The 26,700-nt window shown below is 44.8% G+C and overlaps 2 protein-coding genes across 2 annotated transcripts; both read left to right on the forward strand.

Annotated features, from left to right (window-relative positions):
* The first annotated feature begins 12,529 nt into the window (after positions 1 to 12,529).
* Positions 12,530 to 14,913, forward strand: LOC132206428 (ferritin heavy chain, oocyte isoform-like). The gene is made up of 4 exons (XM_059640559.1): positions 12,530 to 12,631; positions 13,683 to 13,829; positions 14,420 to 14,545; positions 14,767 to 14,913. Exons 1-4 carry the CDS (start codon positions 12,530 to 12,532, stop codon positions 14,911 to 14,913), a joined length of 522 nt encoding a protein of 173 aa, XP_059496542.1.
* A 3,629-nt stretch (positions 14,914 to 18,542) lies between these two features.
* LOC132206459 (ferritin, heavy subunit-like) lies at positions 18,543 to 21,463 on the forward strand (the record flags this gene model as incomplete). Its single annotated transcript, XM_059640641.1, has 4 exons — positions 18,543 to 18,644; positions 20,281 to 20,427; positions 20,955 to 21,080; positions 21,329 to 21,463. Coding segments are annotated over exons 1-4 (510 nt in total), but the record flags the coding sequence as incomplete, so codon positions are not given.
* Positions 21,464 to 26,700: the final 5,237 nt, after the last annotated feature.

The raw sequence follows: 26,700 nt of genomic DNA on the forward strand, positions 1-26,700 counted from the left end.
ATGGGGTCAATAATGTGTATGTTGTACATGGTGACATAATGCTAGTAACTTGGTTGTGCTCTGAGCAAATTAAAATAGTGTTCACCATGCAACTGAGTACTTTGCATAATTTCACAGCTGCTTCTGGCTCTTGGTATTGCTGTTTGACACCTGATCATGAAGTGTTTTTCTGTTCTGATTAACCTTTGATTCAATGCCTGCCCCACTGGTTTGCTCCTTTTTCTCTTGTTTGTAGGAATTAGGTGGGCAATCCTTGTAGTGGAAATTCCACAAGTGTTCAGTTTGGGTTTTTTGGCTAGTAAGCAGTGTTGTATTGACTTTTTTATTCCAAACCAGCTTCTGGTCAATATCTTCAGTGAAACCAGCCCCCTGTCTCAATGTTAGACACTGCCCTTGCAAATGTTTAGGTCTCTTTTGTAAATAAGCAGGGGCAAGAAATAGCAAGTTTGGAGCATCTGTGGAGAGAAAACTGTTCAGTCCCAGGACCCAAGCTTTCCAGCAATTTTGTTGTCGCACTTCAAATCTAATGATTTGAGCATACATTCACTCTTTTTGGAACAGGAATATATATAGCAGAACATCCAGCATTTCAGATGCACTGATCTTTAGCATTTAGATAAGCAATTGTGTCCAGATCTGGGAAATTGGTTTCTCTCTTTTGCTGCGGTGGTGGAAGGAGTGAGGGCAGTGGCTGTTTGTAGGAGAATGGCAGAGTTTGTTTTCTTGTGTATCAGTCTCTCTGCTTCTAGACAATGATCCTGATTAGGTAATGAAGCAGTCCCCACCTTCGAGCCCCTGTGGTAGAACTTCTATCACTTCTCTGCAGTCTAAGGACGCCAAATGCTCATGACACCAGGAGAAAATAAAGCTCGAACCCAAATGCCACTGGCAGAAATCAGCAGTTCCTATTCTTAGCAAGGAAATAAGCTCTCCTGATGTAGATTGACTGACTGGAATGTACCTACACCTGCAGAGCACTCTGGCTGCCTAATTACTGATGCTCAGGGGTGACAGATTCCTTTATAAAAAGGATGAGGATGTCTCTGAGCTGACACCATTTATCCCTTTCCGATTGCCCCCCGCCAAAGCCAGGTCAGAGTGTCACGCTTTGCTGTGGTTGCAGTGTCATATGCAGGCCAGACTAAGTAAGGATGCATTTTTGACACTGAATTTAATGCTACTCATCAGTTTCTTAATTCTAGAACTCCAGAGAGTTGTTGCACAGAATTAGAAGATCAGTCCACCACTCCAGAAATGTGATGGCCTCCCGCTCCCACCAGCCACGAGATTCATTCTTTGCACCACTGACACACACAGAGTACACTGTGTACTGCCTCCCAAAAGCTGCAGAAATCCACCATCGCTCCTGAGACAATACTTTCCATAGCCCTAATTACGTGCCATGGGAGAAAAGCATCTGATACAGGGGAACACCACCCCCTCTAACTACTCCACCAAGCGACATGCCATCCTGAGTTGGAAACGTGACCCGCCATGCTCCAGGGTCGGTGGATCAGAATCCTGGAATTCCCTCACTCAGAACATTATGGATCTGACGACAGCAAATAGGCAACAGCAATTCAAGAAGGAAAGCCACCACATTCTCTCATGGTGAGCCTGATCTCAGACCGGGTCCAATACCTCGGGATGGGCCTTCTTTTGTGAAATTGTCAAGTCCTAGTTCAACCCCATCTGGAGTGCACTGTTCCAGTAGGTTCAATCCAAAGATGCTTATGCACAGAATTTCTGGAATGAACCTGTGCAGAAAGTTAATTGGCTACGATGATAATAGTTTTCCCAAGTCTCTCGGTGTAGAAGTGGAAGGGATGTCTGTGCTTGAAATTTACAAGTGGATTCATGGATTTGATAGGGTAGATAGAGAGATCCTGCTTCTTTTCAATTCCATTCCAGGACCGAGAGTGGGGAATATGATTACATTCCTAGTAGTAGAAGTAAATCATCCATGATAAAGCAAAAAACAGCTGCTTTTTGGAAAGGATAATATGTGAATGAGCAGTTAGATATTTATTCGGTAAGATATTGATGTTGCCAATCACTTTCCCATTGCAACATATGACCAAACAGGTTGATGTGGTGTATATGGATTTCGGCAAGGCTTTCGATTAGGCTATTGTACAAAATACGGAGGAATGGGATTGTGGGAGATATAGCAGTTTGGATCAGAAATTGGCTTGCTGAAAGAAGACAGCGTGGTGGTTGATGGGAAATGTTCATCCTAGAGACCGGTTACTCGCGGTGTACCGCAAGGGTCGGTGCTGGGTCCACTGCTGTTTGTCATTTTTATAAACGTAGAAGGATGGGTTAGTAAATTTGCAGACGACACGAAGGTCGGTGGAGATGTGGATAGTGACGAAGAATGTTGTAGGTTACAGAGAGACGTAGATAAGTTGCAGAGCTGGGCTGAGAGGTGGCAAACGGAGGTTAATGCGGACAAGTGTGAGGTGTTGTACTTTGGTAGGAGGAACCGGAAGGCAAAGTACTGTAAGATTCTTGGTAGTGTAGATGAGCAGAGAGATCTCGGTGACCATGTACACAGATCCTTGAAAGTTGCCACCCAGGTTGACAGAGTTGTTAAGAAGGCATACAGTGTTTTAGCTTTTATGAATCCAGGGATCATGTTCCGGAACCAAGAGGTTATGCTGCAGCTGTACAAAACTCTGGTGCGGCCGCACTTGGAGCATTGCGTACAATTCTGGTCACCGCGTTATAAGAAGGATGTGGAAGTTTTGGAAAGGGTGCAGAGGAGGTTTACTAGGATGTTGCCTGGTATGGAGGGAAAGTCTTACGAGGAAAGGCTGAGGGACTTGAGGCTGTTCTCGTTAGAGAGAAGAAGGTTGAGAGGTGACTTAATTGAGACATATAAGATAATCAAAGGGTTAGACAGGTTGGATAGGGAGAGCCTTTTCCCTAGGACGGAAACGGCGAGCACGAGGGGGCATAGCTTTAAATTGAGGGGTGAAAGATATAGGACAGATGTCAGAGGTAGTTGCTTTACTCAGAGAATAGTAAGGGTATGGAACGCTTTGCCTACAACGGTCGTAGATTCACCAACTTTAAGTACATTTAAGTCGTCATTGGACAAGCATATGGACGTACGTGGAATAGTGTTGGTTAGATGAGCTTCAGATCGGTATGACAGGTCGGCACAACGTCAGGGCCGAAGGGCCTGTACTGTGCTGTAATGTTCTATGTTCTATAACATAAAAGATTAATGCATTTTGGTTGAGAAACATAGAAAGACAAAACAGGCTCGATGTTACAAATCTGAGGTGAGTACGGGAGCAGAGGGACTTTGGGTTTCAAGTATGTGATTATCTGAAAGTGGCCGAGCGGGACTAACCTGCTGTGAAGAAGGCTTTTGTGAAATGTGTGTTTTCAAATAGATGCGGAGAGTATAAAAGCGAGGAATAGATGTTACACCTCCACAAATCATGGGTTAGACCACATTTGCAGTACTGTGTTCAGTTCTGGGCATGGTATTTAAGGAAGGACATTAAAGCCCTCGACAGAGTTCAAAGGGCATTTACGAGAATGACACCAGGAATGAGGGATTTTAGATACAAGGAAAGATGAAGGAAATTGGGATAAATCTCCTTGAAGCATAGTTGATTAAGAGGTGTCCCCGTTGAAGTGACAAAAATAATGAACATTCTGGCAGGGTAAAGGAGGATATCCTGTTTTCACCAGTTGATACGGCAGTGATGAGGGGTCACAATTTGTCAGTAAGGGAGCTCTGAGATGAGGACAAACCTCTCTATTCAGAAGGTTGTTAGGATTTGGAATCTGATGCCTGGGAGAGTGGCGGAGGTAGATCCCATAGGTGGCTTCAAAACAAGAGCTGGATATATACTTGGGAGTGACGAATATAGAGGGTATAGGGCTGGAGAGGGGGACTAGGTGGGTAGCTCTTTCGGAAGCCGATACGGACATGATGGGCTGAATGGCCTCTGTCGTTAAAAATCCTCTGAATGTCCACCCAGGAACTTTTGTAAATTTTGGGTTTGTATTCCTATCAGTCTTAAATGTCCAACCCAGTCCTCTTACATCAGGATACCCTGATCCTGGACTCCCCCATCATTGGGAACATCCTTCCTGTCCTTGCCCCGTCTGATCCTGTCACAGTTTTCTATGACCCAGAGCCAATTTGCCACCTTTCTGTCTCATATCCCAGCACAACAGGCTGAGAAACTGACACCTCTTCTTCATTGACTTCCTCGTGCAGTTTGTCACAACCACCTTAATTTAGAAACAAAATGTTAAAGCTTTTTTCAATTGCCAGTCATCATCAGTTCTGCCCTTCTCTGTGTCAGTGCGGGATGGCCCCCAGGAGTATAAATACAGAGCTTGTCGGGGAGCAACTCAGTTCTAGGGTGGTCTTGGTTTTAATGAACAAGGCTAGTGATGATGGCCTCCCAAGTGTGTCAGAATTACCACAAGGACTGTGAGGATGCTGTGAACAAACAGATCAACCTGGAGCTTTATTCCTCCTATGTTTACCTCTCCATGGTGAGACTTGTGATCTTGAATGGTCTATTTCAGTGTTAGGGCTGTGATATGATTGTACTGAGCCTTTAAGTGGCTTCTTGCTCAATGATTTAGTACTACCATATATCTTGTCTGTTGTCCTTCCTGGAATGAATCCTGTGAGTGCTCTTAATGCTAATTCTGTAGCAATTTTAAGCTTGTCTTGTGTTGGAGCTGGCTCTTGTCTAGGAGTCCCCAGTATGTTGTAATTCTGGGCAGAGCACATTTTTGGTGCTGAGGGATGGCCTGGTTCTGCTTCTTAATTCAACTCCTCCTTCCATGTTGATATCAATGGCCCATTTATATTTGAAATCATTTACATCCTTGTGGAAGCTTGCATCAGTCCAAATCTAACTTTTTATATCTTGTCCTTTTAATGAAGCCTTTTTTTTAATAAACATCCTAACTGTGATTAACTACTGGAAATAAAAGACTAAAATGAGCTGCTGGAAAAGCTTAGTGGGTCTGGTAGGATCTGTGGTGAGAAATCAGTTCCTGTTTTTGGTCCAGTGACCTTTCCTTCATGGTTTTTAGTTGCTACTTATGAGGAGCAGACTTTTTCCACTCCCAAGATGGATTATCTGGAACAAAAATCAGTCACTGTCTCTTGTGCAGATGAGGTGTTAGGACAGTGTGGCTAAATCAGATGAGTGATGTTGGTAATGTGAGGAGCTCAGATTTCAGCTTCTCTTGGTCAACATGCACATGTCCCTTCGTTCTGTTGGACAATGCCCTGATTGGCTTCCAGCACTGGGTAATAGTGTTTCTGACCTGCAGTGCAGGGATGTCTAATGCCTGTTGCCAGCTGTGACCGTCACCGTGCACTGTCTCACCAAGTCACCGACCAGCGGTTGTAGCGGGTGCTACTTAATCTTTATTTCTAGATGTTTGAACAAATGTCTGTCTAGTTTAGTTTATGGATGACCATAAATGTAAATACCTGTCTTCTTACTGTCCATCTAACTTCCATTTCGTGAGCAAAACCAAGCTGAATTGAGTGAAATTTACTTCCCATTTTGTCTGTTTGCAGTTCTCTCTCTTTGACCGGGATGATGTTGCCCTCCATCACTTTGCTGAGTTCTTCAAGGAGCAGTCCCATGAGGAGCGGGAACACGCTGAGAAACTGATGGCATTCCAGAATAAACGTGGAGGCTGAGTCCTCCTGCAGGACATCAAGGTTGGATTCTGAGAATGTCTGTCTGTTTGCAGCTTTTTGAGCAGCTACAATCGACTGGTATCTCCATCTATTTAGCTTCAGGATTGATCAAATACTATGTCAAGGGCAAGTTGTTCACCAAAACAGGATTTGTTTAGGGAAAAGGGAAATACTTTGCATTTGTGACTCAATAGCAGAAGGCAATTCAGATGATCCAGGCTACTGGATGGTGAGCACATGTCCCTGTATGTGACTCTATATGGACAAGGTGAGGTAACAAAAGGTAAGGCTGAGAACTTGCAGCTACAAAAAGCAGCAGCATCCAACCTCACTACATCCAGAAGAGGTTTGTAATGCCTTGGGACCATTCTGGTCACTACATCAAACAGTAAAGCAAGGGATTACTTCCATTGCGACTGATTCTAGATACGACTTCTTTCAGAATTCACAGTAACAGTGGGATATGTTAACATTTCTTTATTCTCAGACCAGCATAAAATCTAGAGGGTTTTTGTATCCAAGTAAAATTTTTTGTCTGAATGTAACCCCTGGAAATGATGAGGGATAACTAACTGATCAGATGTAGACTAATGATAGAACTGCCTGCTGAGCTGTGCTTTCTGTTCCTGCTTCCCTCGCTTCAGAAGCCAGAGCAGGATGAGTGCAGCAATGGTCTGGAGGTGATGCAGAGAGCTCTGCAGATGGAGAAGGATGTGAACCAGAGTCTGCTGGATCTGCACAAACTTGCCTCTGACCACATAGACCCTCATGTGAGGTTTTATCCCTTTCCTGGTAGAAAGTGATCTGTTTGTGTACTTCCAGGGTGGGGAATCCAATTATTTTTCTACCTGCCTCCTGCAGGATGTTTAAACAAAACCTTGTGAAGGCATCACTTGCATGCCCCTCCCCCATAGGGAGGTGATGGTCACTTCTGTCATGGGAGGTCACTGACATTTTTTGATCCTTGTTGGATTAATTTTGTCTTCCAGCTGTGATTTCATGGAGAGGCACTACTTGGATAAGTAAGTGAAGATGATCAAGAAGCTGGGAGATCACATCACCAACCTGAAGAGACTGGGAGCCCCTGACAATGGCATGGGAGAGTACCTGTTTGACAGGTTCTCACTCAGCTGAATGGGGTCAATATCTATCTGTTGTACATGGTGACCTCATTCTACTAAATGACTAGTTGTTCTCTGAGCAAATTAAAAGAGTGTTCACCATGGAACTGAGTACAGTGTGTAATTTTCATAGCTTCCGGTTCTTGGAGGTTTTTTGTGTTTTAACATCTGGTAATCAAATCCATTTTCTGTTCTTTCTTGCAACCTTTGATTCAATGCCTGCCCCAGTAATTTGCTCGGTGTTTGCTTCTGCTGAGAGTCTGTAGGGATTGAGTGGGCAATCTTGTCCTTGGAAATGCCACAACTGGCAAATATCTGCATTGCAGACAATGCCAGAACAAAATCTGTCCTCAGCTTTCCCAGGACAATTTTTCAGGACCAGCTTCGGCTCAAAACCATGACTGAAATCTGTCCTGTGCCTAAACATTAGGCATTGCCAAGGCCCGTCCATTCATTCAATCTTCAGCATTTTTGGAAAAACCAAGCTGACACTGGAAACCAGGAACAAAAGCTGCTGGGAAATCTCAGGTTTGGTAGTGAGAAGTGTTGAACAGAACCGGGACATGAGACACGTGTTTATCTCTTGAATGATTTTGTTGCCAGGCCATGAGGTGTTTTCCACCTACTTGTTCTCTTGCTTAAATCCTACTGACTTTAATAGGTCACAAAATTCCTCATTACAAGGATATAAAGTTGACCAATCGTGCAAGGTACACCTGCTTTTCTGCAACTGTTTACCATTTACATGTTTCCTGAGCTAGAGAATTGTTTCTCTAGTATGTCCTTTCCATTCAGTAGAATGAAAGCTCTGCTTTCTCCCTGACAATGCTAATGACTATGGCCTCTATTAGGCAATGAAGCAGTGCCCACCTTCTAAAGCATCTGCTGTAACTCCTGTCCTTGCTCTGCAATGCAAAGGTGACAAATGCTGAGGACACCTGATGACAATAAAGCAAAAACCAAAATACCACTTGCAGAAGTCAGTAGTTCCAATTTCCTTTACATTTAATTGTGAAGAAAATCAGCTTTCTGATGTAATCTGGCCTCCATGTGGCTCCACACATGCTGCATTGGGTCTAGCTCATTGCTGTCAATCACAATCAGTCACTGGTTTCTAATGGATGACCACTGACAATTCCTTGACAGGATAAGGATGTCACTGACCAGGCAGCATTTATCCTCTGTCTGAACTGCCCATGGGCCCATTAGTCAACTACAGTGCTTTAGGCTTGGTGTCATATACTGGCCAGACCAGGTAAGGATGGCAGTTTGGCAGTTCCCTTCCCTGAATGACTTCAGTGAAAAGGATATTTTATTCAGACTAGGAATTGCATGCTCATTTTTAGGTTCATAATGCCCGAAGAGAGTTTTTCAGACAGAATCAGGACAATGGGCCTCAGTCCCACACTCCAGAAGCTTAAGAGTTGCCAGCTCAGAGCAGCCACGAGATTCACTCCTTCCACCACTGACACACAGGGACTGCAATGTGTACTATCACCAAATGTTGTAGAAATCCACCAAAGCTCCTTAGACAACACCTTCCAAAGCCCCCATTACTTGCCATGGGACAAGGGCAGCAAATACATGGAGCACAACCGCCTCCAAGTTCTACACCAAGCCATTCACCATCCTGAATTGGAAACATGGTCCCATTCCCCTAGTGTGCTGGATCAGAATCCTGGAATTCCCTCCCTAACAGCATTGGGGATCTGCCTACACCAAATGGGCAACAGCAATTCAAGAAGGCAAGCCACCACATTCTCTCATCTAATGTTAGGCCTGATCTCTGAGGGTTTCAACTACCTCTGGCTGATGGTTCTTTTGTGAAATTGTCAAGTTCTAGCTCAACCACAGCTGGAGTGCTCAGTTCTAACAGCTTCGACCCAAAGATGGTTATGCACAGAATTTCTGCAATGAACTTGGACAGAGAGCTGGTTCATTGATGATAACGGTTTGTCCCAGTCCCTCTGTGTAGAAGGTTAAGGGATGGCTGTGTTTGAAATTTCAAAGAGGATTAATGGATTTGACAGAGTGGACAGACAGAATCTGTTTCTTGTCTATGGTCATTGAGGACTGTGTGCAAAATAGGATTATAATTTTCACATTACAACTAAATCATCCAGGATAGTGTCAAAAACAGCTTCTTTGTGGAGAAGATAATATGTGCACGTGCTGTTAGATATTTATTGGGTAAGGCTTGACTTTCACAATCACTTTCTAATTTCAACACTAAAAATATGTGAATAACACATTTTGTTTGAGAAACATAGAAAGACAAAACAGGCTCAATGTTCCAAATCTGATGTGAGTACAGGAGCAGAGAGACTTTGGGTTTCAAATATGTGATTATCTGAAAGTGACCAGCCAAGATAATGCTGTTATTGAGAAGGCTGTGGTGAACCAAGCATGTGGATGAGGGAAGGGCAGTTGACGTGGTGTACATGGACTTCAGTAAAGCCTTTGATAAGGTTCCACATGGTAGGCTATTGGAGAAAATACAGAGGCAGAGGATTGAGGGAGATTTAGCAGTTTGGATTAGAAACTGGCTTTCTGTAAGAAGGCAACGAGTGGTGGTTGATGGAAAATATCCAGCCTGGAGTCAGGTCACTCGTAGTGTGCCTCAAGGATCTGCTTTAGGACCACTGCTGTTTGTCATTTTTATAAATGACTTGGACGCAGGCATAGGTGGATGGGTTAGTAAGTTTGCAGATGACACTAAAGTCGGTGGAGTGGTGGACGGTGTGGAAGAATGTTGCACGTTGCAGGGAGACTTGGATAAACTGCAGAATTGGGCTGAAAGGTGGCAAATGGAGTTCAATGCAGATAAATGTGAGTTGATTCAATTTTGGGTGAATAACAGGAAGGCAGAATACTGGGTCAATGGAAAGATTCTTGGCAGTGCGGATGTGCAGATAGATCTTGGTGTCCATGTACATAGATCCCTGAAAGTTGTCACCCAGATTGATAATGCTGATAAGAAGGCTTACCGTGTGTTAGGTTTTATTGGTAGAGGGATTGAGTTCCGGAGCCGTGATGTCATGCTGCAACTGTACAAAACGCTAGTGCGGCCTCATTTGGAATATTGCGTGCAGTTCTGGTCACCCCGTTACAGGAAGGATGTGGAAGCATTGGGAAAGGTGCAGAGGAGATTTACCAGGATGTTGCCTGGTCTGGAGCGCAGGCCCTATGAAGAAACGCTGAGGGACTTGGATCTGTTCTCATTGGAGAGAAGTAGGCTAAGAGGGGATTTAATAGAGACATACAAGATGATCAGAGGATTAGATAGGGTGGACAGTGAGAGTCTTTTTCCGAGGATGATGACTTCAACTTGTACAAGGGGGCATAGCTACAAATTGCAGGGTGATACATTTAAGACATTTGTCAGAGTCAGGTTCTTTGCTCAGAGAGTGGTAAGGGCGTGGAAAGCCCTGCCTGCCAATGTAGTTAACTCAGCCACGTTAGGGGCATTTAAACAGTCCTTGGATAAGCATATGGATGGTGACGTGATTGTGTAGGAGGTGGGGCTTGGATTAGCTCACAGGTCGGCGCAACATCGAGGGCCGAAGGGCCCGTTCTGCGCTGTATTGTTCTATGAGCCTTGTGTTTTCAAATTGAGGCATCGAGCATAAAAGCAAGGAATTGATGATACCCCTCTACAACTCATTGGTTAGACCACATTTGCAGTGATGTGCTCAGTTCTGGGCGTGGCTTTTCAGGAAGGGCATTCAAGCCCTGGACAGAGTTCAAAGGTGATTTATAATAATGACACCTGGAATGGGGAATTTCAGACACACGGAAAGATTAAAGAAATTGCGCTTATTCTCCTTGGAGCAAGAAGCACTTGTTGAAGTGATCAAAATTATCACCAATTCTGTCAGGGTAAAGGGGGATATTCTGTTTTCACCAGTGGATACGTTAGTGACGAGGGGTCACAATTTGTCAGTGAGGGAGCTCACAGTGAGAGGAGGAGAAACCTCTTCACTCAGAAAGTTGGTAGGGTTTGGTATGCGTAGCTGACAGGAGTGATGGACGCAGATTCCACAGGTGGCTTCAGAAAAGCAGCTGTATACATATATGGAAGTGGCAAATTTAGAGGGATACAGACATAGGGCTGGAGAGTGGGGCTGCGTGTGGAATGCTTTCAGAAACTGAATCAGGCACGATGGGCCAAATGGCCTCCTATCATTAAAAATCCTCTGCATGTTCCCCCAGGAAATTCTCAGAGTTTGGAGAGGGGCTTTGTACTCCTCTCAGTGGGCACCTGTACAAGGCACATTTAATGTGGGAAAACTGTTACACATCAGCAGAGACATGGTCCTTTACACAAGGTAGACCCAGTTCCACTGGCAAAGAAATGTTGACTGGGGATCCCCCCACTGCTGACCTTCACCCACCGTCACAGCCAACGATAGCACACGCCTATCTTCCACCTGGATGGCCGTTGGGAACTTGTTTTGCATTGCACTTTACCAGGACCCTCCCCTCGATCGTACCATCCTGGGTGGCCCTGCCAGGAGGTGAAATCCTCTTCAGGTATCACTCTCAGAACCAACAGAACACTCGAGGCTCTCCATCACTGCGTGGTGACAATCCACAGGCAGGAGCTGGAGGCAGGGAGATGCTGCTCAGGTCCAGACCCATCACAAAATCGGAGAATTGTTGTGGCACAGCAGGCGGCCATTCGGTCCTTTGTGCCTGCACCTGTTCTGGTTGTTTTCTAATTCTGCCTGTAGAGATGTTACAAAATCTCTGGATCTGGTATGGACTTGGACCAAGGCTTCCTGGTCCACAGCTAGGGACATTACCCCTGCATCACAATACCCTGGCTGCACTGGTTGTACAAACTTAGAATCATCGAAAAAAAATTGTTGGATTCGGCCATTCAGCCCCCTCCAGACTGCTCTGCCATTCCATGTGATTGTGGCTGATTCCATAACTCAGTCCCATCTTCCCACTCTCTCTCCATACTCTTTGATCCCTTCAGCCCTCAAAGCTGCACCCAACTGCTCCTGGAAAACATTCAAAGTTTTGGCCTCAAATGTTTTCTGTGGCAGAGAATTCCACAGGACCCCCACTCTCTCGGTGAAGAGATTTCTCCTCATCTCAGTCCTAAATGTGTACTTAGGCTGTGACCCCTGGTCCTGAACTTTTCCATCATCAGGAACATCCTTCCTGTCTTTTCCACAGCTGACACTATGACAATTTTCGATGACCCCGAGCCAATTTCCCACCTTTCTTTCCCAAATCCCAGCACAACAGGCTGAGAAACTGACACTCCCCTTCCTCAATGAGTCCCTTCTGCAGTTGATCACAACCACCATAATTTAAAAACAAAACGAGCAATCTTTTCTCAAACCATATTTACTTCTTTTAAAAAAGAACCAAATGACCCATGACCTGATTGAGTGCTGCAGAAGGTTTGAGATGCCGAATGGCCTCCTGCTGTTCCAGTCACAGAATAACCATCCAGACCTGACTCTCATCTCCACCTCTGATCAGCTCTGCTTAACACACCCTCCCCCTCTCTCTCATTGGTGCCTGCATCCAAGGGTCATTCCTGATTGGCCAGCAGCAACTGTCAGTCATCATCAGTTCGGTCTCCCTCTGGGTGAGTGCCGGTTCTCTCAGGAGTAGAAACACAACAGCTTTGGGGATTGAGGCCTTTGTTCCAGAGTTGTCCTTGTGATTGTGAGCAGGAATAGTGAAGATGGCTTCCCGAGTGTGTCAGAACTACCACAAGGACTGTGAGGATGCTGTTAACAAGCAGATCAACCTGGAGCTCTATTCCTCCTATGTTTACCTCTCCATGGTGAGCTTTGTGGAATTGAAGCCTGTGTGATAACAGTGTTGACCTGTTTGGGGTTTTATGCTGGGTTAATGACTTAGCCGTAGCATGTATTGTTTTCTGTGGCCCTTCCCCTGATGCAATCTCGTGCAAGTCCTAACACTGACTCTCTGTTCAGGTTTTGAACACTGTCTTAATATACAACTGGCTCCTGGGTGTGGATCCCCAGTTGTCCATCTCGAGACAGTGTCGCCCTTGGTGATTGTTTTCATTGAACTCTGGAGGGTTGAGCTGGTTTTGCTGATAAATTTAACTTGGTTATATCCCTTTTTCTTCAGAAAACCTTCCCTGGTAGGACACAAATGTATCCTTTTGTTTGAACCTTGCCCCATTTGCCAGACTGGCTTATGTTCAAGATCTAAAGTTCCCTTAACTAAAAACAGCAACTGCTGGAAATCAAACAGCAACAAGAATAGCTAGAAAAGTTCTACAGATCTGCAAGGAATGGTGGAAGAAATCCGGTCAAATTTTGGGTCCACTGACCCTTGCTCAGTGTGTTTTGTGAGCTATGAAAAGTGGCACACACTTGAAATATTAACTCGTGTACAACAAAGCAGTTAGAATTCTGTGTGGAGTGGGTGGTAGGACACTAGGGTTATTCAGGTGGGTGATGGTGATAATGAGGCTGCTGACTGAGATTTCTGGCTGTGTTAATGACTGACTGCATTATTCATAACACTTCATTCAGTTGGACAGGGGTCTAACTGGTCTCCATGTGCAGAACAGGGATATGTAATGGTTATAGACAGCTGTCCCCTTTGTGCACCATGCCACACTCTATCGCACCATCTTACCGAAACACAGGTGAGGGATTGCATTTGGCTTTTGTCCTTTTATTTCCAGAAGTCTGGCTAAGTATCTGTTATATGGGTTATAATCCACGGAAGGTGACTTCCTGGCTCTCTAGTTTTGTCCACTTAAATGTGGAGTCAAGATGGTGACTGGGTTAGTATCTGAGGACAGGCATTGATGTATTTCAGACATTTCCCTTTCTTGCCTCTTTACCCCTCGACAGGTCTCTTACTTTGACCAGGATGATGTTGCCCTGCGACACTTTGCTGAGTTCTTTAAGGAGCAGTCCCATGAGGAACGGGAACATGCGGAGAAACTGATGGCATTCCAGAATAAACGTGGGGGCCGAGTCCTCCTGCAGGACATCAAGGTTGGATTCTGAAGCCTTCTGTTTGCAGCTTGTTGTGAGCAGCTACAATCGACTGGTATCTCCATCTATTTAGCTTCAGGATTGAACAAACCCTGAGTGAAGGGGAGGGTGTTCCCCAAAATAGGATTCCCTTTCAGGCAAAAGGAAATACTTTGTCCTTGTGACTCTTCAGCAGAAGGCAATTGAAATGAACCAGAATAGGGAGTAGATTTTGCTGTGAATGACTCTTTGAGACAAGGTGAGGTAACAAAGTATGAAAGGGAACTTTTGCAGGTGTGGAAACTAGCAGTGTCCAGCCTTTGTGAATCTAGATGTTTCTGATAACTTGTGACAATTCCAAACACAATAGGAAAGCCAGGAATTACTTCCATTGGTACCTATTCTCTGCATGTGAATTCTGAGAATCTACATTCACAGTAGAATGTGTTTAGAAAATTTCTTAATCCCTCAGTACAAAATCTAGGAGTCTTTCCCAAATTAACATTGGTTTGTAGTACCTCCTACAATGATGAGGGATGACTAACCAGTGTAGACTAATGACTCAACTACCTGCTGAATTGTGCTTTCTGTTCCTGCTACCCTCCCTCCAGAAGCCAGAGCAGGATGAGTGGGGCAATGGTCTGGAAGCAATGCAGAGAGCTCTGCAGATGGAGAAGGATGTGAACCAGAGTCTGCTGGATCTGCACAAACTCTCCTCTGGCCACACGGATCCTCATGTGAGTTTGTAAACTTTCTTCTTGGAAGAAAGTGGTGTGTTTGTGCACACTCTGGGTGAAAATCCAACTACCTCTCCAGCCTCCTGCAGGCTGTTAAAACAAACTTTCAAATACATCACCTGAGTGGACCTCCACATGGTGGTGATCGTCACATCTGTCATGAGAGGTCACTTTCAGACACCTTTTAGATTCCTCTGAATTAATTTTGTCTTGTTTTCCAGCTGTGTGACTTCCTGGAGAGGCACTACCTGGATGAGCAAGTGAAGATGATCAAGAAGCTGGGAGATCACATCACCAACCTGAAGAGACTGGGAGCCCCTGCCAATGGCACGGGAGAGTACCTGTTTGACAGGCTCACACTCAGCTGAATGGGGTCAATAATGTGTATGTTGTACATGGTGACATAATGCTAGTAACTCGGTTGTGCTGAGCAAATCAAAATAGTGTTCACCATGGAACTGAGTACTTTGCCTAATTTCACAGCTGCTTCTGGCTCTTGGTATTGCTGTTTGCACATCTGATCATTAAATCCTTTTCTGTTACTTCTGATTAACCTTTAATTCAATGCCTGCCCCAGTAGTTTGCTCCTCTTTTGTCGGTACGAATTCAGTCAGCAATCAATGTAGTGGAAATCCCACAAGTGTTCGGGTTTTTTTGTCAGTACAACACTGTTTACTAGCCAAACAACTTTTCAGGACCAGCTTCTAGTCAATAGGCAGGGGACTGGTCTCAGTCAAGCTAAGTGTTGGGAACTGAACTGGAGCCCTGCCCTGTGCAATGTTCAGGTCTCATTGGAATAAGCAGCTGCAGGAAATCTCAGGTTTGGCTGCACCTGGGGGAAGAACTGTTCAGTCCTAGGACCTGAGACACATTATCATCTCCTGACAGATGTTGCCACACCTGTGACTTTTTCTAGCACTTGGAGTCCAATGATTTGAGCATACATTCACTTTTCAAACAAGAATATAAAGTAAAAAAAATTTAGCCTGGAAGATGCACTGATCTCTTTAGCAATTGCTTATCTACAAAGGATACAAGTGGTTTCGCTCCCATTTCCTTTGCTCCTTTATCACTGGTGGAAGGAGTGAGTCTCATGGCTGCCTGTAAGAGAATGAGAAAACTTGTTTTCACTTGTCTCAGGCTCTCACGCGTGCACTCGCCAGAGAGAATGACCTGTTAGTCAAGGCAGCAGTGCCCATCTTGGAGCAGGTGTGGCACAACTTCTCAGTGCTCTGCAACGTAAAGATTACATAGGCTAAGAACACCAGGTGAAAGTAAAGTTAGAACCCAAATACCACGAGGAGAAATCAGCAGTTCCAATCTTTAGCTCTTTATTTTCAATGAAATCAGCTCTCCTGCTCTCAACTGACCTGCATGTGCCAGCACATGCACTGCTCTGTGCCTGCCTTGTTCCTGATGTTCAGGGGTGACAGTCTCCTCTATTAAAAGGATGTGGATGTCTCTGAGCTGACAGCATTTATTATCCATTTCAAATTGCCACAAGGCCAGGTCAGAGGTGCACACATCGCTGTGCTTGCAGGGTCATATGCAGGCCAGGCTCGGTAAGGATGGGTTTTTGACACTGAATTGAATGCTCCTCATTACCTTCTTAATTCCAGAGCGGTGTCAGATAGAATCAGGAGATCAGGCCAACACTCCAGAAACTTGATGGCCTCCAGCTCCAAGCAATGATTGTCAAGCTCATTATTAGGTTCTTATTGCCAGAAGAGAGTTGTTCAGACAGAATCAGGTCAACGGGTATCGGTCCAACACGCCAGGAGCTTAAGAGCCTCCAGCTCAGAGCAGCCGCGAGATTCATTCTTTCCGCCACTGACACACAGGGACTACAATATGTGCCGTCTAACAAATGCTGTAGAAATCCACCAAATCTTCTTAGACAACACCTTCCAAAGCCCCCATTCATCCAGTGTTGGTGGATCAAAATGCTGCCATTGCCTCACCAGGAGCATTGAGGATCTGCCTCCACTAAATCAACAACAGTTCAAGAAGGCAAGCCACCACATTCGCGAATCTAATGTTAGGCCTGATCTCGGACCAGTTCAAATATCTCAGCGTGGAGGTTCTTTTGTTCTAGTTCAAACATATCTGGAGTGCACAGTTCGAGCAGGTTGGACGCAAAGATCGTTATGAACAGAATTTCTGGAATGCCCCCGGACAGAAAGTTAATTGGTTACGATGATAATACTTTGCCCAAGCCCCTCTGTGTAGAAGTGTAAAGGACGTCTGTGCTTCAAGTTTCAAAGTGGATTAATGCATTTGACAGGGTACATAGAGAGATCCTGCTTCTTTTCAATCCTCATCTAGGACTAAGAGTGGGGAATATGATTACAATCCTCGCATTAGAAGTAAATCATCTATGATAAAGCCAAAAACAGCTTCGTTTTGGAAAGGATAATATGTGAATCAGCAGATACATTTTTATTTGGTCAGATTTGATGTTGCCAATTGCTTTCCAATTTGAACATAAAAGATGAATGCATTTTGCTTGAACAAACGTAGAAAGACAAAACAGGCTCGATGTTTCAATTCTGAGGCGAGTACAAGAGCAGAGGGACTTTGGGTTTCAAGTATGTGATTACTGGAAAGTGGCTGAGCGGGATAAAGCTGCTATGAGAAGGCTTTTGTGAAATGTGTGTTTTCAAATGGACGCAGAGAGTATAAAAGCGAAGAATAGATGTTACACCTGTACAAATCATGGGTTAGACCACATGTGCAGTGTTGTGTTCAGTTCTGGGCATGGTATTTAAGGAAGGACATTGAAGCCCTCGACAGAGTTCAAAGGGCATTTACGAGAAGAACACCAGGAATGAGGTATTTCAGATACAAGGAAAGATGGAAGAAATTGGGGTAAATCTCCTTGGAGCATAAATGTTTAAGAGGTGACCCTGTTGAAGTGATCAAAATAATGAACAATTCTGTCAGGGTAAAGGAGGATATTCTGTTTTCACCAGTTGATTATGGCAGTAATGAGGGGTCACAGTTTGTCAGTAATGGAGCTCTGAGATGAGAACAAACCTCTCTATTCAGAAGGTTGTTAGGATTTGGAATGTGATGCCTGGGAGAGTGGCGGAGGTAGATCCCATAGGTGGCTTCAAAACAAGAACTGGATATATACTTGGAAGTGACGAATATAGAGGGTATAGGGCTGGAGAGGGGGCCTAGGTGGGTAGCTCTTTCGGAAGCCGATACGGACATGATGGGATGAATGGCCTCTGTCATTAAAAATCCTCTGAATGTCCACCCAGGAACTTTTGTAAATTTTGGGTTTGTATTCTTCTCAGTCTTAAATGTCCAACCCAGTCCTCTTACATCAGGATACCCTGATCCTGGACTTCCCCCCCCCCATTGGGAACATCCTTCCTGTCCTTGCCCCGTCTGATCCTGTCACAGTTTTCTATGACCCAGAGTCAATTTCCCACCTTTCTGTCTCATATCCCAGCACAACGGGCTGAGAAACTGACACCTCTTGTTCGTTGACTTCCTCGTGCAGTTTGTCACAACCACCTTAATTTAGAAACAAAATGTTAAAGCTTTTTTCAAACCAAATGCAGTTCTTTTTAAAAAAGAGCCAAATAACTTATGAAGAAGTGTCCAGACCTGAAACATCAGCTTTCCTGTTCCTCTGATGCTGCTTGACCTGCTATGTTCATCCAGCTCAACACCTTGTTCTACAAATGACCCATGACCTGATTGAGTGGAGCAACAGGTTTGAGATGCTGAATGGCCTCCTGCTGTTCCAATCACAGAATAACCATCCAGACCTGATTATGATCTCCACCTGTGATCAGCTCTGCTTAACACACCCACCCCCTCTCTCTCATTGGTGCCTGTATGCATGGGTGGTTCCTGATTGGCTAGCAGCAATTGTCAGTCATCATCAGTTCTGCCTCTCCATGGGTGAGTGCAGGATGGTCCCAGGACTATAAATACAGAGCTTGTGGAAGAGCAACTCACTTCTTGAGTGGGAATAGTGAAGATGGCCTCCCAAGTATGTCAGAACTACCACAAGGACTGTGAGGATGCTGTTAACAAGCAGATCAACCTGGAGCTCTATTCCTCTTATGTTTACCTCTCCATGGTGAGCTTTGTGGAATTGAAGACCTGACCTCAAGTTGAAGCCTGTGATATATGTGCATTGACTCTCTTAGGTTTATTTTCTTGCCTAGTTTAATGATTTAGTTGTAGCATGTGTTTTGGTCTGTGGCCCTTCCCTGACTGAATCCCAGTGAAATGGTTCACACTGACTCTGTTGGAAACTTGAAGTTTGTCTTGTATTGCAACTGACTCCTGGGTGACAATGGCCACTTTGTTATCTCTGGACAATGTACTCCTTAGTGACTTTTCTCCTTCCTCTGAAGGGATGAGCTGATGTTGCTGATAAACCTATATTTTCCTTAAATTTGGTTGCAATTTTCTTTTAAAGAGAAGATTTCCCTGGTGAATTTTTCTATGCAAAACGTACTTGCACTCTTAAAACTTTGCCCCATTCACCAGGCTGCTGTCTGATTTGGCCCTAAATGAGTTCTTTCTTTTCTGAAAGAAAAGCAACTGCTGGAAATTAGAAACAGCAACAAAAACAGCTGGAATAGCTTTACAGATCTGGCAGGATTTAGAGAAATCAGTTCATGTTTTGGGTCCAGTGACTCTTCCTCAGAAGTCATCCTCCTCCTAGCTATTCAGTAGGAGGAAAGACAAGTGTGGCATGTTTTCACACTCCAAATGTGAATTACAGGAAAAAAAAACCAGTTAGAACTCAGTGCTGAGTAGATGGTAGGACAGAGTGGGGTTATTCAGGTGGGTGATGTTTGTAATGCTGGCGCTCACTGCGATTCATGGCTCTGTCCATCCACGTGCTCTTTCTTAGTGCTGTGTCCTTGATCGGCTGGTTGTGTGTCCTCTTTCTTCTATCTTCCATGGGAGAAGACCTTCTGCCTGTCTATCATGTTCCAGTAATTAAATGTCCAGTTCTGGTTGCCATACTAACAAAAGGATGTGAATGCTTTGGAAGGGGGTGCAGAGGAGGTTCACCAGGATGTTGCCTGGTATGGAGGGTGTGAGCTAGGAAGACAGGTTGAGTAGATGAGCATTATTTTCATTAGAAGGTGGCAGATTTGGGGGTGGGGTCCTGATTGAGCTCCTCAAATTCATGAGGGGTGTAGACAAGGTGGATAGCAAGAAGCTTTTTCCTTGAGTGGGGAACTCAATTACTAGGGGTCATGAGCTCAAAGTAAGAGCAGGGAAGATTGGGTGAGATTCCTTTCAGTGTGGAAACAGGCCCTTTAGCTCAGTGCACACTGGCCCTTGAAGCATCCCACCCAGACCCATTTCCCCTATAACCCCCATACCACTGAATGCTACAGGCAATTTATCATGTGGATATGTTTGGAAAGCTCTTTACGCAGAGGTTGGAGGGTGCCTGGCACACATTGCCTGTGGAAGTGGTAGATGCAGTCACACTAGTGTCTTAAGATCTATCTGGACAGGTACATGGATGGGCAGGGAGCAAAGGGATAGAGACCCTATGAAAATAGATGACCAATTTGAGACCAGATGTCGCTCGGTGCAGCCTTGGAGGGTCAAAGAGCCTGTTCCTGTGCTGCAGCTTTTTTGTCCTTAAATGTGGAATCAAGATGGTGACTGGGTTAGTTTCTGGTTGAGGAGTGCCATTGAATTTCAGATACACTTCCCCTTCCTGCCTGTTTCTTCCCCCACAGTTCTCTTACTTTGACCGGGATGATGTTGCCCTGCGTCACTTTGCTGAGTTCTTCAAGGAGCAGTCCCATGAGGAGCGAGAACATGGAGAGAAGCTGATCACATTCCAGAATAAACGTGGAGGTCGTGTCCTTCTGCAGGACATCAAGGTTGGATTCAAAATTTTTTCAGCTCAATACAATGGACTGATATCTCAATATGATCAGGTTCAGGATTAGACAAATACTGTGTGAATGGGAGGTTGCTCACCACAATAAGATTCCCTTCACTAAAAAGAAACACTTTTGCACTTGTGATTGAACAATAGTTGGCAATTGTGATAATCCAGTATTCTGGATGGTGAGCAAATATCGGTGTCTGCTGCAGCTTTGGACAAGATGAGGTGTCAAAAGGGAAAACAGAAGTCTTTCAGGTGCTGAATTCATCAGAATGAAGCCTTTATACATCTAGAAGATGTTTCTGATGCCTTGAGATCACTCTGATCACGGCCTAGCAGGATCTGTTTAGAAATGTCCCCTTCAAGAACAGTACCAAATACAGCATGTGTTTTACCAAGGTCAAGTTGGCCTGTAGTACCTCCCCTACAATGATGAGGGATAACTAACTGATCAGATGTAGACTAATGATACAACTGCCTGCTGAGCTGTGCTTTCTGTTCCTGCTTCCCTCCCCGCAGAAGCCAGAGCAGGATGAGTGGGGCAGTGGCGTGGAGGCAATGCAGAGAGCTCTGCAGATGGAGAAGGATGTGAACCAGAGTCTGCTGGATCTGCACAAACTGGCCTCTGGCCACACGGACCCTCATGTGAGTGTGGTGTATTTAAATCTGGGTTTTTGAATAAAAACAGGGATCAGACACTTGGTCCTTTTTGTTCGCCACAAGATCTCATTTGACATTGTGGAGGGTTTTCTTGGGTTGTACCAAGATCCTCCTGTTTCTAAAACTGAGCACTTTCTCGTGTGTATTTGGCAATCTCCATGACATCACTTCACTGTTCGGTCTCCCAATCTGCATTTGGTCAGATTTAACCAGTTCCCCTCTTTGCTTTCCAGCTGTGTGACTTCCTGGAGAGGCACTACTTGGATGAGCAAGTCAAGATGATCAAGAAGCTGGGAGATCACACCACCAACCTGAAGAGACTGGGAGCCCCTGACAATGGCATGGGAGAGTACCTGTTTGACAGGCTCTCACTCAGCTGAATGGGGTCAATATCTATATCTGTTGTACATGGTGACCTCATTCTACTAAATGACTAGTTGTTCTCTGAGCAAATTAAAATAGTGTTCACCATGGAACTGAGTACAGTGTTTTATTTTCATAGCTTCTGGTTCTTGGAGCTCTGTGTTTTAATGTCTGATCATCAATCCTTTGTTCTTTGTGACATCCTTTGATTCAATGCCTGCCCCAGTAACTTGCTCAGTGTTTGATTCTGCTGTGTCTGGGGATTGAGTGGGCAATCCTTTTATTGGAAATTCCATAACTGGTAAGGTTGTTGACAGATAAATCAGCATTACTGACATGTACTCACAGGGACAAGTTTGCAGGACCAGCTTCTAATCAATAGACTGACTGAAATCAGTCCTTTGCCTAAAGGGTAGGCACTGATCTAATGCACTGCCCTTGGCCATGTGTTTGGGTCTCTTTTTAAATAAGCAGTTTCTGGAAACCAGGAACACAACCTGCTGGGAAATCTCAGGTTTGGCAGCATTGGGAGGGAGAAGGGTTGAACAGAACCTGGCCATGAGACACGTGATCATCTCTTGATTTGATGTTGCGTTGCCTGACAGTGAGGTGTTTTCCAGCAATTTGTTGTAATGCCTTGATGTTACTGATTTTAGTAGATTGTACAATTCCTCCTTTTAAAGTGTAATATACACTGCTTTTCTGCAGGTTTTTCCTCTTGATAAGGAATTGCTTATGTCACTGTTCCCAGAGCTAGGGAATTAGTTTCTTCGGTATTTCCTTTTATACAGGTAGGAGAAAGAAAAATCTACCTTGTCTCAGAATGCTAATGACTAGGAACTGCCTTGGGAATGAAGCAGTGCCCACCTTGTTCCCTGTGTGATAATTACTATTATTACCCTGCAAAGAGGTGACAAATACTGTGGATGCCTGGTAGAAAATCAAGCTAAAATGCAAATACCATGTACAGAAATCAGCAGTTCCAATTTTTACCTTTGTGTTCAATTTTCAAGCAGATCAGCTCTCCTGCTGTCGACTGGCTGACCTGTGACTCCACACCGTGCACTGGGGTGGCTTGATAACTGTCAATCAGCTCTGAATTAAAATGTGACTAGTTTGTGTAAGGGCTTTAACAGGATCAGGCTATCACTGACAGGCAGCATTTATTATCCATCTCTGATTTACCACCCCGCCCCCCCCCACCCCCAGCCAGCCCATGAGTAATTCAAATTAAAACCCTTTGCTGTGGGGTTACACAAAGGCCAGATCAGGTAAGGATGGCAGTTTCTTACAAACAAGGACATTAGTGAACCAGAAGAGGCTTGGTTGGACCCTGTCTTCTGGAATGAGAATGATGTGCGTGAAATTCAGTGATGTCAGACAGACTCAGGATAACAGGTAGCAGTCTAACACTCCAGAATGTTGACAGCCTCCATCAAACGAGTAGCCACTCTCGTCAATCCTTCCACCACTGACATACGCAGAGACTGCAATATATACCATCGACCAAAGCTCCTTAGACAACTTCTTAAAACCACAACTACTTTCCATCGGACAAGGGCTGCAGATATGTAGGAACACCACGCATCTCCACATTCTACACCAAGCCACCGATCACCCAGCGTTGGAATCGTAACCCCACGTTCCCTCCCTAACAGCAGTATGGATTTGCCTACACCAAATGGGCTACAGTAATGCAAGAAGGCAAATCACCACATTCTCGAAACTAATGTTGGCCCTGATCTCTGAGGGGTTCAAATACCTCTGGATGAAGAGATTTTGGTGAAATTGTCAAGTTCCTGTTCAACCACAGCCGGAGTGCACAGTTCTGGCAGGTTCGACCCAAAGATGGTTATGCACGGAATTTCTGGAAGTAACCTGGACAGAGAGATGGTTAATTCATGATAATGGCTTGTCTAGTCCCTCTGTGTAGAAGGTTAAGGGATGGCTGTAATTGATATTTTTCGGAGGATTAATGGATTTGACAGGGTAGAGAGGAAAGAACCCATTTCTTCTCAATGATCATCTCGGACTGTGCGTAGAATGGGATGACAATCTTCACATGAGAACTACATCATCCAGGATCATGTCAAAAACAGTTACTTTGTGGAAAGGACAAAATCTGCGCGCACAGATATTTACTGCACAAGGTTTGATGTTGCCAATCACTTTCCAATTTCAAGACATAAAAATAAAGTGAGTAATGCATTTTCGTCGAAGAAACACAGAAAGACAAAACAGGCTCGATGTTACAAATCTGATGTGAGTACAGGAGCTCAGAGACTTTCGGTTTCAAGTATGTGATTGTCTGAAAGTGGTCAGGCAGGATGAAGCTGTTATTAATGGAGATTGAGCCACTTAAGAAGATTTATTAGAATGACCCGAGGAATGAGGAATTTTAGATACACGGAAAGATTCAGGAAAATGGGGTAAATCTCCTGGCAGGTGACCTTATTGAGAGGCGACCTTGTTGACGTGATCAAAACTATGATCAATTTTGATAGAGTAAACACGATATTCTGATTTCAGCAGTTGACTTGTCAGTGACGAGGGGTCATAGTTTGTCAGTAGGGGAGATCAGAGTGAAATGGGAAGAAACTTGTTTGCTCAGCAAGTTGTTCGGATTTGGAATATGCTGCCTGGGAGAGTGACGGAGGTCGATTCCACGGGTGGTTTCAAAACAAGAGTTGGATATGTCCTTGGAAGTGACGAATTTAGAGAGTGACAGCAATAGGGCTGGAAAGTGGGACTAATCAGGTAGCTCGTTCAGAAGCTATTACAGGACGGTGGGCTGAATGGCCTCCTGTTGTGAAAAACACTCTGAATTTCCACCCAGGAAATTCTGAGAGTTTGGGGACGGGGTTTGAATTCCACCTGTACAAGGCACCTTTAATGTGGGAAAGCTGTTACACATCAGCAGAGACATGGTCCTTTACACAAGGTAGACCCAGTTCCACTGGCAAAGAAATGTTGACTGGGGATCCCCCCACTGCTGACCTTCACCCACTGTCACAGCCAACGGTAGCACACGCCTATCTTCCACCTGGATGGCCGTTGGGAACTTGTTTTGCATTGCACTTTATCAGGACCCTCCCCTCGATCGTACCATCCTGGGTGGCCCTGCCAGGAGGTGAAATCCACTTCAGGTATCACTCTGAGAACCAACAGAACACTCGAGGCTCTCCATCACTGCGTGGTGACAATCCACAGGCAGGAGCTGGAGGCAGGGAGATGCTGCTCAGGTACAGACCCATCACAGAATCGGAGAATTGTTGTGGCACAGCAGGCAGCCATTCGGTCCTTTGTGCCTGCACCTGTTCTGGTTGTTTCCTAATTCTGCCTGTCGAGATGTTACAAAATCTCTGGATCTGGTATGGACTTGGACCAAGGCTTCCTGGTCCACAGCTAGGGACATTACCCCTGCATCACAATACCCTGGCTGCACTGGTTGTACAAACTTAGAATCATCGAAAAAAAATTGTTGTATTCGGCCATTCAGTCCCCTCCAGACTGCTCTGCCATTCCATGTGATTGTGGCTGATCCCCTAACTCAGTCCCATCTTCCCACTCTCTCTCCATACTCTTTGATCCCTTCAGCCCTCAAAGCTACACCCAACTGCTCCTGGAAAACATTCAAAGTTTTGGCCTCAAATGTTTTCTGTGGCAGAGAATTCCACAGGACCCCCACTCTCTCGGTGAAGAGATTTCTCCTCATCTCAGTCCTAAATGTGTCCTTAGGCTGTGACCCCTGGTCCTAAACTTTTCCATCATCAGGAACATCCTTCCTGTCTTTTCCACAGCTGACACTATGACAATTTTCGATGACCCCGAGCCAATTTCCCATCTTTCTTTCCCAAATCCCAGCACAACAGGCTGAGAAACTGACACTCCCCTTCCTCAATGAGTCCCTTGTGCAGTTGATCACAACCACCATAATTTAAAAACAAAACGAGCAATCTTTTCTCAAACCATATTTACTTCTTTTAAAAAAGAACCAAATGACCCATGACCTGATTGAGTGGTGCAGAAGGTTTGAGATGCCGAATGGCCTCCTGCTGTTCCAATCACAGAATAACCATCCAGACCTGGCTCTCATCTCCACCTCTGATCAGCTCTGCTTAACACACCCTCCCCCTCTCTCTCATTGGTGCCTGTATGCAGGGGTGGCTCCTGATTGGCTAGCAGCAACTGTCAGTCATCATCAGTTCGGTCTCCCTCTGGGTGAGTGCCGGTTGTCTCAGGAGTAGAAACACAACAGCTTTGGGGATTGAGGCCTTTGTTCCAGAGTTGTCCTTGTGATTGTGAGCAGGAATAGTGAAGATGGCTTCCCAAGTGTGTCAGAACTACCACAAGGACTGTGAGGATGCTGTTAACAAGCAGATCAACCTGGAGCTCTGTTCCTCCTATGTTTACCTCTCCATGGTGAGCTTTGTGGAATTGAAGCCTGTGTGATAACAGTGTTGACCTGTTTGGGTTTTTATGCTGGGTTAATGACTTAGCTGTAGCATGTATTGTTTTCTGTGGCCCTTCCCCTGATGCAATCTCGTGCAAGTCCTAACACTGACTCTCTGTTCAGGTTTTGAACACTGTCTTAATATACAACTGGCTCCTGGGTGTGGATCCCCAGTTGTCCATCTCGAGACAGGGTCGCCCTTGGTGATTGTTTTCATTGAACTCTGGAGGGTTGAGCTGGTTTTGCTGATAAATTTAACTTGGTTATATCCCTTTTCTTCAGAAAACCTTCCCTGGTAGGACACAAATGTATCCTTTTGTTTGAACCTTGCCCCATTTGCCAGACTGGCTTATGTTCAAGATCTAAAGTTCCCTTAACTAAAGACAGCAACTGCTGGAAATCAAACAGCAACAAGAATAGCTAGAAAAGTTCTACAGATCTGCAAGGAATGGTGGAAGAATTCCGGTCAAATTTTGGGTCCACTGACCCTTGCTCAGTGTGTTTTGTGAGCTATGACAAGTGGCACACACTTGAAATATTAACTCGTGTACAACAAAGCAGTTAGAATTCTGTGTGGAGTGGGTGGTAGGACACTAGGGTTATTCAGGTGGGTGATGGTGATAATGAGGCTGCTGACTGAGATTTCTGGCTGTGTTAATGACTGACTGCATTATTCATAGCATTTCATTCAGTTGGACAGGGGTCTAACTAGTCTCCACATCGCGAACAATAGTGTTTTATCACCTGCAGAACAGGGATATCTAATGGCTATAGACAGCTGTCCCCTTC

Source organism: Stegostoma tigrinum, chromosome 38 (genome assembly GCF_030684315.1).
Source record: "Stegostoma tigrinum isolate sSteTig4 chromosome 38, sSteTig4.hap1, whole genome shotgun sequence".
NCBI classification, from domain to species: Eukaryota; Metazoa; Chordata; class Chondrichthyes; order Orectolobiformes; family Stegostomatidae; genus Stegostoma; species Stegostoma tigrinum.